At 43.0% G+C, this 11,506-nt stretch overlaps 1 protein-coding gene and 1 pseudogene across 1 annotated transcript; one reads left to right on the top strand and one right to left on the bottom strand.

Moving 5' to 3' along the window:
* The first annotated feature begins 7,317 nt into the window (after nucleotides 1–7,317).
* Nucleotides 7,318–8,458, top strand: LOC148906472 (uncharacterized; annotated as a pseudogene).
* LOC116295870 (uncharacterized) lies at nucleotides 8,261–11,048 on the bottom strand. Its single transcript, XM_089038537.1, has 2 exons — nucleotides 10,694–11,048; nucleotides 8,261–9,883 (listed from the first exon to the last, which is right to left on the bottom strand). The coding sequence occupies exon 2, from the start codon at nucleotides 9,682–9,684 to the stop codon at nucleotides 9,220–9,222; it is 465 nt and encodes a 154-aa protein (XP_088894663.1). The 5' UTR covers nucleotides 9,685–9,883; nucleotides 10,694–11,048; the 3' UTR covers nucleotides 8,261–9,219.
* Between the last annotated feature and the right edge of the window lie 458 nt (nucleotides 11,049–11,506).

The following is an 11,506-nucleotide window of genomic DNA, read 5'->3' as shown; positions in this document are numbered from 1 at the left end:
TTAATTTCCTCTTCTGACAACTTATTAACTTGCTCATGGGTAAGTTCCTTACCTATCATTTCTTTGCACTTTCCCGAAGACACAAGGATGTTAAGTTGTTCCTTAAGGTTACTTTCGTCTAACTGCGTGGGGACTTCATCTAAGAGCTGCTCAATCTCCATATACATTAACGTCATAAGGAAACCTCAAAGAGAAAATCATCTTGGAATGTTGGTGCGTTTTTAAATGCCGCATGTATTCGTGCAGCTGTTCCTTGCTTATCTCACCGCCGTAGTCGCTTAAAATGGTTTCCAGGTCAGACTTGCTCGGAGTATAAAATACTACGAGAGAGCCTATGTTTTCCCTAAAGGGCTTAGAGACGCTGGTAAGCTGCTGGGAAAGCAACCAAACGCTAATGTTGTCATGTCTGCCGCTAAAGGCGAGCTTCACTAATTCGGAGGTGCGCCTTTTTACGTCGTCCCCACAGGCAATGTCATCCAATATGAGGAGCGTCTGTGTATCTTTAGGGAATTGCTTGTGCCAGAACTTCAAATGGCTGGATAACTCGTTAGGATCTAAGATATCTACGAAGAAGTCGTCATCTTTCACTCCTATGCCTTCCCAGGTGCGGTTATTCACGTAGGTGGGACAAAGCAGCACTATGTAGTCAAAGCGGTATCTAAAGGATCCTAATAGCTGCTCCACGATGAACTGGGTCTTTCCGCAGCCGGTGGGTCCTACTATCAGAGCGTTACAAGGCATGTGATCTGGGTTCATATATAGATGGAACCAGTGGAAGCAGTAAGAAGGATTACCGCCGACGCAAAGGATAAAAGAGACACCATAGAAATGCAAAGGGAGGAGATCGATCGGCTGAAAGAGCGCGTGCAGGAATTGTACGATGAAATGTGCGGTCTGAAGCGTGCGGAAAGGTTTGGTGCGCTTTTGACGATGGCGGGCTGGGCTAAGGAGTCCATTAAGGACTTCATTCGATATCCCCCATAGATATATGGACTGCATTACGTGCGAACTACCTGCTGACTGCATCATCGTTACCCCTCCGACGCCTCGTAAGAAACACAGCTGCTGTCACTGTAATAAGGTATTCTCTGAAGAAGACTTCATTGGACATTGGTGTCCCGCGGATACTAAAGCACAAAGGACTTTAGACGACGTTCGAGAAGAGTAAGAGGTCGCAAAGAAGATCTTACTAAGCCCCAGCAAGAGGAATTAGCATAGGTCTTTCTTTTTTATTGTTATTTTGTTAAATGCTGCAAAGAGGTCTCAAGTAAGGGTCTATTTTTTATTGTTATTTTGTTAAATCATCACGATCGAAGAATGGTTAACATGATTATCTTTTTGCTGGTTTCAACAATGAGAAAGAATGATACCTCATCTTTTAATGGGGGCTTAACAAAACAACAAGAAATAATAGACCCTATCCTAAAACCCTCTTACAGGGTTTAACAAAATAACAATAAAAAATAAGGTATATATAATGAAGTGCGTGCAATGTGATAGAACTTTCAGCTCCAAGCAACGATTACAATACCACCTTTCCAAGAAAGTCTGTCAAAAGACCATCAGCACTGTTTGCGGTGACTGCGGTAAGGAACTGTCCACTGTACAGGCCCTACGATATCACCGCGAGAACAGAGTCTGCCTTAAAGGCCATTGCCAGCGATGCGATGAACCCCTCTTTGAAGAGAACTGGCATAAATACCGCTGCCGGCGTTACCACCTTGAAGAAGTCGTCTGTGAAACCCACGGCGATTTAGCAGGGCGATGTTGCCCCCTTGAAACCAGCCGGGCGCTCACGCGACGTAAGAAGGAAATAGACCAAGATTTCGTATGCTTTGACGACTATGAAGGAGTAAAATGGGAGAATAGGGAACACTGGGACGGCATCTGCGATAAATGTGGTTGTCAACGCAGCGGTCAACATATTTGGTGCTGCCTGTACGACGGACCACGTCCTTTAGACCATTACCTGGCGGTACGAAAGGCTTGGAAAAATGAGGAAGATATATGATTCCTCAAATCGCAGCGTTCATAGAAGGAGCCTTGATTACCGTATCCGCTTACCAGATAACAGAAAAAATGAGGTCCGCCGAAGCAGACCAATACTTAGCCGCCCATGAGGATGACTTCTAATCGCACAGAGGATTAGCTTCCGGGTGACGTTCGATGTCAAACTTCCATCGACCGTTAACCTTACCATAGCTACGTATGTGAGTGTACTCTTCGCCTTGCAGTACATACCTTACACAGTCAGGTGCCCAAAGACTGTACTCTTGGCTGCCGTCTAAGAGGACCAACCTTAAACGGTTAATGTCCTCGAAGACGACGTAATTTTTTATTTTGTATGAAATGCCATGTAGCAAGTCGCGCCAGTGAGTTTGTTCAAGAATCATTATATCTATGAAATATCTTTTGGTGCGTGCTTAAAGTGTCTTGGCCTTTGAATGCCTTAATGCACCAAGGACAAGGAATGCGAATGCCAGCAACATATTCATCTATTTCCCTGCAAAGTAGATCATAATCATTGCTTACGATGGTTAAATATCCATTTTCTTCATATCGTTCCAACATTACCTTTTGTTTCTCGGACAATACGCCGGTGCCTTTGGGTGTCTTCAATTCTATGCATAATCCATTGTATTTATTATGGTTGTTAAGGATCAGCAGATCAGGTTGACCTGCCTGGTAGCCTTTCCGCCAGCTTTTAATGCGCTTACTTACGGTGTCCTGCAGTTCTCCAAGACCCGGAACTATGATTACGTGTGGGTAGAACCTACGCACCCTGTGTACGGTTCTATCGTGTATATCTGTCTCCGTTTCTATCTTGAATGTCATTGGATTTGAACCATTGAATCGCTTCTCCATATCGTATTTACCTGTCTTCCTTAGCGTAGGTAGAACGTCACCCAACACCCATTTCCTGAACTTTTTTGCTTCGACCTTTTCGGACCCGAATATCAGTTCATAAAGACCTTCCTCCGTCAAATACACAGTATTGGGTTGTGCGTTAAGGGTGTCGGTCAGACTGACCCCCTTTATAGACCTCAAAGTTACCTTGTTTTCCTCTGAGACGTGTGCTCTAGCTGCGTCCCTAGAGTTAGCGTAACCCAACACCAAGGCCACTTCCTTTGCTTTGAAGTACAGTTTATCGCCTTGCACTATGCATTGCAGTTTGGTGTCGTTGTTTTTGAATACGCGAAGCATATTATACGTAAGGAATATTTCTTATCAAAAGGATGAGTGAGCACGAATCAATAGGCAACGCTTTTTAGCTGATTCATTTCCACGCTTAGCTGCGCGTCTGAGACTACGAAGATATATGCGTTGATCTTAGTAGTGTCGCTGGCATGCTTGGTGCGCTTGATCTCCAACGTAATACCGTCCTGGGTATTTACCAGGCGTAAACCCTGTCCATGTAGGTCTTCGTCGTTCGTCGTGCGCATGTCGATCCACAGCGCGTACTTATCCTTAAAGAATTTCTTTGGGTCAATTTGGTCGCCAAACTTACGTGCGACTTCCCGGTACATATCCGCGGGCTTTATCCCTTGTGAGTAAACCTTATTAGGCACTCCGTTGATGCTAACGCCTACGTTGGTAATGTTAGGATTAAAGAACGCCTCGGAGTCGCGCAATCCTGCCGTGTATGTCTTTGCGAACAGCAACATTATCCCTGTAAGGCTGCGTCTGGGTAGGTTAATGCTTTGGTTGATGACCTCTTCGACGTTGTTCGTGAAGCTAAAGGTCTTGTACATCACGACGTGATCGTAAAGGAAAGCCTTCCCAGCGCTGTATTCCATACCGGCGCTACGTGCTAAGTCTTCGCTGTATACCGTTTCATACTGCAGCTCTAAGTTAGTAACGGAGTATGGGTGGACGGCTGAGGAACTTACGTCCTTTCCCTGTAGGATGTTCGTAGTGTCTGCTAGGGTTACTTCGAACTGCAGTTCGCTTAGCTGCCTTGGGTAGTATGCACCGTGGTTCGTGATAACTTCGAAATCTAATGGAACGACATATTTAGTACCATAAGCCGTCTTTATTTCGTCTTCTCCTGAGGCGCCAGAGGTTGCGCTTCTTACTTTGCGTATGGCTTCACTGGCGATTCCCTGCTCTATCCTTTGCGCGCGGTCAAATGCAGTCAACCATAAGTCTTTGTACGTGGTATACAAATCATACCTGTTTAAGTCCAGCAAGGATTCCCCTGCGAACTTCACCCGCATCTTAGAGACGAGGTTCCTGCCTACGTTATTGACCACATAACGCGCGTCTGCGGTATCTGGCTGTATTACTAGGTCAAACCTTAACGCTAACGTGCCGGGTACTAAGACTAGGTTATCCGTTAGACGGGGTACGCCTACGTACAGGGTTTCCCCTGGCTTTGCGCTGCTGGGGGTAAAGGTGACCCGATGAAAGGTGCGTTCTGCCTTCAGCCCGCCAACCTGCTTAGGTAATACGTTGGGATTTAACTTTGAGCTTATCATATATAATGGAAGTAGAAGGAACAGACTTCGACCCCACCACTGAGGAAGGTCAAGTAGACATTAACGACGACGAATTCGACGCATGGACTAAAGGCGCGGAAACCGACCCCCTAGTCTACGACGCAGCCTTAAGAGACACGTTTGGTAGTAGGTGGAGGAGGGTCAAGGCTACATTAAATCGTATGTTCACACGAAAAAATCCATACAAATCCGTTCCAGAATTTTTGCAAATGGATTACGTAGTAGGTCCAGGCGGCGACATTCCTGAAGCCCCCGGCGCTGCATGGCTTAGTAGGGTTCAGGAACAAATGGACGAATCCATGGAAGAAACCCCAGACGATTTTGATAGGATCAAGGAAGAATTCCCAAACTGGGATCCAAACAAAGTCCAAGTAATGTTTGACGCGGATAACGAATGGGGCAGGGAAGTCGTAGTAGCAAGGTTAAATAGGTCTAATGCTCATCCATATGTCATCAGGGACATAAATGGTAAATACTACGCAGATAAAAATATTCCTTCAACCCTTAGAAAGGCATTAGGAGAACCCAACTTACCCGAAAGAATGAGAGAAAATAGTGAGAATATTGACGAAGCCGTCGAAAGAGTTAAGACCACAATGCAGCGGCAACAAAAAGGCCTTGAGGCGATAAGGGAAGTAGAAGAGCTAAAGCAAGCGATGGAGGAAAGGGAAGCAGATTACATGAGACAAAACCGACTACTCCTCGATGCTCGAAAGAGAGAACTTGACGATAAAAACCAAAGAATAACAGAAATGAGAGAACAAAAAGAAAATGCCTTACGTGAAAGAGACCAAACCCGACGCGCCTTCGAACTTGCCCTGCAAGACCTAGACATAAGCAAGGAAGAAGCTAAGAACTTACGCACCGCCATAGCAGGCTCTTTAGAGGAGCGGCGGCAGTTGGTTGCCGAAATTAACACTAAGGAAGAACAAATCCGACAAAGAGATCAGGCCATCGAAGACCTGGAGGGGCAAATAGAGCGGCAGCGGGAAATAATCAATGACCCGACTCGCCCCAAAGAGGAAAGGGAGGCAGCTCAAAGAAAACTAGAAACCCTTCAGGCACACCTTGCGGAATTACAGGCGCAAACGGACAACCTGGAAAGAGAATTGGGACTTACCACCAAGGAAAAGGTAAAAAGAGCCCTTTTGAAGTATGGCGTTCCACTGGCATTTGCGGTCGCTATTAGCACCGTAGTAGGAGTTATCCTATCCGCGCTTAAGGCTACAGGCGCAGGCGTAAAGAAATTAGGTAAGGGACTGACGGACTTGGGAAAAAAGATGGCAGCCGGTCTTCCTGGACTGCTGGGTTCGGTCGTTTCCTTGGCACTTAGGGCCGGCGGAGAACTGTTGAAGTTCGTGGGTAACAACATTTGGGTCTTGGTCGTCGCTATTGGGGTGGTACTCCTGAAGAAGATGAAGGGCTAATCTTATCCTCGTGTATTACTGCTGGCTTATCGTCGTCGGGAATCCGAGGTGTCCTCGATTGGGGGTAAGTAAAGATAGTATTCGCGCCGCCTTGATAATGCGGAACTAGTGGTATGGCGGTCATGGTAGAAATGGTCTTATGATTCCAAACAGCATCCGGCAAGCCGCCATTTTGCGTTATGGTATTAAATACGACAAAGCCTTTACTATTGGGAAAACCTTGTAAATTATCGCTGGGGCGAACTTGAAGCTTTGCATATTGACAATTGACTATCATATGAAAAGTTACCGGCTGTTGATTTTCCTTACTAACACCACGTGCGGCCTCATACGTAAAGTGTGACGAGTGCCTGTTATTTTTTTCCTCCCTATATGGAAATAGTGGAGTGTTGGTCTCATCTACTATCCTAAACCCAAGATTACAGCTATTGCGTAGATGAATGTTGGGGGTGCATATAAGCAACCCTAAACCACCAACCTTTGCCCAAATTTCGGTATCAAACCACTCATCCCCTTGATAATGAATCTCTCCTAAATAGTAATGAAAGCCTTCTTCCTTTACGTGCGGGTTCATATATTCCAGCAAATAAATTTGCTTCTAGAGACTTATTACCGTAAGAGTGCTAATGGTTGCGTGATTATAGGCTCTATCCCTTTGATTTTCTATGCTATTTACCGTAACCTTTCCCGTATCGTCTACTCTTATCTGCAGCTTTACCTTTCCATGGCAATCGGCGACTATATGGAAAGTCCAAACGGATTGATTCTCGTTGCTTAGGGGGTTGGGCTCTACGGAGAAATGCGCAGGCTCCCTGTTGTTCGTCTTCACGCGCATGGGTTGTAGTACGCCGTTGTTATCGCAAAATCTAAAACCAATGTTGGTGTGACTTACTGATCCGAGGCAAATACTACAAAGGATTAACTTCTTTCCTGAGTAGTTCAGATCCACAGACATCCCGGTGACGTCCACCCAAGATGCCTGGTTGTATTTTTTCTCGCCTGTGTAAGTCGTATAAACACAATCTACTCCAGCTACGTAGGGGTTGTTCATCGCCATATATAATAACTCAGACCAACACCCGCGGCGGCTAAGCCGGCTTTTAGCAGGTTATGGTCATATTCCTCGGTAACCTTCTTTACTGGTTTCTTTGGTGGCTTTTCTACATGCGCCTTCTTCGATGGTTTTTCTACGTGCTCCTTCTTAGGCTTCTCCACGAAATGGGGGATGCTTCTAAGAGTGTCAGAGTTCACGTCGTTCGCCCCAAACTTCATGTCCTTGGTAGCTCGCTGCAGCTTATTAGAGAGTTTAAGATTAAGACCGCTACGGTAGACTACTACGGTTGAACGCGTCTGATGTATACTGGACCGAGCATACCGTATACGGTTCAGTGGTCGCAAAAAATGATATATTTTGATTCGCGACCGAGTGCTATCCGAGTGTTGGCTAGCAGAAATGTCGTTTGAAGATATAAGAAATGCAATCGTCATTGCCTTTGCTGATGGTATTTTGAGAGAGGATGAGTTCTTGATTTTATATGAAGAATATAAACCCTCTAATCCTTCTTATCTATTCTGGAAATACGACTCCTTTTGCTTGGATGACTTGAGTTCTAGCGAGTGCGAATCTAACTTCAGAGTAGCAAAAGAGGATATACCAGTGTTAGTGAACCATCTGCAGCTACCTGTACGCTTCGTTTGTTCTCAAGGGACTGTCTGCAGTGGATTAGAGAGCTTGTGCATGCTGCTAAAGAGATTGGCCTACCCTGGTCGGTATTACGATATGATTCCTACGTTCGCTCGTCCAATACCCGAGATATGCATGATAACAAACACTGTGCTTGACTGGATTTATGAAACTCATGGTTTCCGTTAATCCTCCTTGAATCAACCTTTTCTCTCCAAAGCATCTCTTCAACGATATTCAGAAGCCATATTAAGAAAAGGCGCTCCTCTAACGAATTGTTTTGGCTTCATTGATGGGACTGTCCGTCCAATATGCAGACCCGGCTTACACCAAAACGTAGTATACAACGGACACAAACGAGTTCACCCGCTAAAGTTTCAAGCATTAGCACTTCCAAATGGTTTGATAGCCAATCTTTACGGTCCAGTGGAAGGGTGCCGACATGATGCAGGGATGTAAAGAGATTCGGGACTCTTGGGAACCCTTAAAAGAATAGCTTTCAACCCAGTAGGGAACGTTCTCTGTGTGTACGGTGACCAAGCCTACCCGCTCCGCCCCAACTTGATGTGTCCCTATCGCGTTGGAGATGTTCCTGTTCTAACACCTGATATGAGGGCTTCCAATGAAGCTATGAGCTCAGTCCGAGTCTCCGTGGAGTGGTTGTTTTGCGATGTCTCGGACTACTTCAAGTTCATTGACTACAAGAAAAACTTAAAGATAGGATTAAGTGCAGTAGGAAAGCAGTACATAGTGCATTGTTCAGAAACATGCTCACTTGTTTGTATGGTAATACAACCTCTGAGTCATTTCAAGTTGAGCCTCCAACATTAGCTGACTATTTAGCATAAAGCGCATATTATCCTGTTGGAAATATTGCAACGCTCTTCTGTTTGTTTGTTGTTGTTTTTAATAGAATAAAGTACGTCATTACACCCCTGAAATAGATCTTATTTAATTTGATACATTTTAATGATTGAATTTCATCTTTCAATTGAAATTCCATCGGTTACATCTATTTTCTTTGGTTTATTTGCCTTCTGGTAATACATCTTCATAATTACATTAATAATTGTTATATTATAATAATAGTTACTATAACCTGGTCCAATTGACTATTAAGCCTGGTTCACACGAGCAACGCAAGTGCAAACGCAAACGCAAGAAAATGGAAAGGTTTCTATTCTTTCATTTTTAACGTGTGAACCGTACTGGTGAAAACGCAAACGCAATACTACAAGGCAAGCCAGTCCTTTCGTTTGCTTGTGTATTTGCGTTGCTCGTGTAAACCAGGTTTTACACTTTGATCAGTAACAAATATTTATAAATACTTAAAATTATTCAATATATATTCACAATAATATTATTTCTATACGTTGAATAATTCAGTTTTGAATAAATAGCTTACATACTTAACACACGCATTTTGGTTTCTCATAATTTAGTTTTGTTTTTTGACTGATATTCTGTATAATATCGATAAAAGCATTTCTAATAGATCAAAAACACTAGCTAGTGGAAAGTATTATTAAAGTGTGTTTCAAATTACATTAAGTAATGTAATTTAACATACAAATCCAAACAAGAACCGAGTGGTTGAAAAGGCAAAAACTTATTTTGCTAGTCTTTTGACAATGACCGCCATAAGTTGCATCTGTTGCTGTTGCAATTTGTAATGTTCCTTTTGCTGTTCTGCTTGAAGACGCATTTCTTCTCTGCGAAAATCAAGATCTTGCTTTCGCAGAAAGGTTTCTACTTCTGTTTTTTCAGCCAAGTACTGCAGTGCTTCTGACCCTCCTATTCTTGTTTTACGTCTTTTGGTCAACACCTGCTCTACTTGGCCGTTCCCCTCTGAACCCGAATCACCACCTTCACTACCACTCTTTCTTGTTTTAGACCATGTTTCCATTGCATTGTTCCTAATGAATATGGCATTTTGTCTCTTTTTTTCCTGATGTTTTTCATCCCTTGAGACTTGGATCAGCGGAGATTTCATTTCTTCGACTATTTCTTCCAATATCACCTCATTTTCTGTTAGGTCATCAGGAGCAATGCCACTAGCTTGCAGACTCTTCATTCCTGCTTTTTTTCTTGAAGTCTGCCAACAATTTGTTGAAACGTTCCCTCACACTGCGTTGATCTCTAGGTTGATCTCTGCTACTTCTGTCCACCTAAGACCTGCTTCTTTAGTCCCAGCTTTGTAGGCAAAAGGCTCGAGGGATACTATTTGTCGTAGAAGAAGTCTATCTCGTTCCTCTGTCCATTTAAATGTTCCACTGTAAATGAAAAAAAAGAAGAAATACAATTTTATTCATGCCCTAAATATAATTGAATACCAAGTTATAATGAGCGAATGATTAAGTGCAAATATATTGTACCCATGAAATAGAGAAAGGGCTTCCATTACATCTGTGTAATAGTTTGCTGACAAAATCGCAAATTTAATTTAGTGCAATTTTGTTTATTGAACAAAGATTAGCGAGAACTAATTAGTGCAATTTCTTACAAAGTGTCTCACGGATATAAGGAAAATACTCTAGCAAAGCACCTCTCTCAATATATTGCTCATAATTGATTAGTGCCAAGAAAGACAAAACTTTATTGAGCCGCAAAAACAGAATTTCCTGCATAGAATTATAACATTAGGAACAGAAAGAACGACACAAGAAGAAAATGAAAAAGTTTATCAACATAAGTTTTTTTTCCAGTGAGGATGTCGCGAGTGCATGGTTGGTTTATTCCATGTTAGATGCAAATTAGTTGTTGTTAGTCCAGCAAAATATTTCATGGTTTTAATCTAATAGCATTCAAACAACAATAATTATAACAATAATAATAATAATAGTAATACCTATAATAACAATAACAATAATAATAGTACATTATTTTCCTACTTCGTTTCCTAAGTGTCGTGGGATTGAAAGTATAAATACAAAAATATTTTAGAGCGAACATCACTTGTTGCAATAAAAATAAGGTGATGTGACAATCAACCCCAACTAAGAAAAACATTTTAATGGACTATTCTCTCTCTGCATTAACTCTTGTGAAAGAATTACAAAGTAGTTTTGATTGTTTTTACTTACTTATTGCGAAGAGAACCGGTGACATCCGACTCCACACGTGGAACATTACATGGACTTGTGGAACTAAAAAATTGCGATATTACAGCGTGTTAAATTGTAGCAAGATATACAATACATTCTCCTCATGAATTTAACCTGATAAACGTATTCATTTGCCAAAAACTCATGGGTAAACAACACCAGTTTTCTTTTTCTGCATTCGGCGAAGCCATGGCTGAAATAGGAAGCCAAAATGATAGCGGATTCACGGCTAGCCACTGCATGCATGAATATTCAGCCATGCACATTAAAACTCGTCCCAGATCACGAACCGCGTTCAACCGTAGTAGTCTACCGTAGCTGCCCTATCTTAAACTCCCTATTGTTGTAACCCACGACGGAATTGGCGTTGATGACCAAATTACTTGGCATTAGCCAACAACCAGGTGACAAAGCGTAATCCAGTCGCACTTTAGACTGCTGCACTGCAAGTTGATATCTCTGCACCGACTTAGAAATCTCATTCTCGATAACAGCGCTTTCGAAGAGGACAAGGAATACTTGTTGCGTTTCCTGTGACGCACCGGAGGCATCTACGATGGGGCTGCGAGTGCTAACCTGGGCCCCTAGAATACAGTAAACAAAGGCTTCAATGCTTCGATTAATCCTTGCTAGGTTTTTCAGTCCAATGCCCTTTGCGGCAAAGAAAGGCGCCCAAGGATATTTCTCTTTGCTTTCTATGAAGTAAATCAAGTCACCTTTTGACGCTTTACCCCCCAAGTCGGAGAATTCCCATCTGCTAGGATACCCCATACCCGGAGTTTCTATGCTGGC

This window comes from Actinia tenebrosa, unplaced genomic scaffold (genome assembly GCF_029948245.1).
Source record: "Actinia tenebrosa isolate PJP-AT-01 unplaced genomic scaffold, QUT_ActTen_1.0 PGA_scaffold5__44_contigs__length_20552954, whole genome shotgun sequence".
Classification (NCBI taxonomy): domain Eukaryota; kingdom Metazoa; phylum Cnidaria; class Anthozoa; order Actiniaria; family Actiniidae; genus Actinia; species Actinia tenebrosa.
The sequence above is the reverse complement of the archived record's forward strand: the minus strand, read 5'-3'. Positions and strand labels throughout refer to the sequence as shown.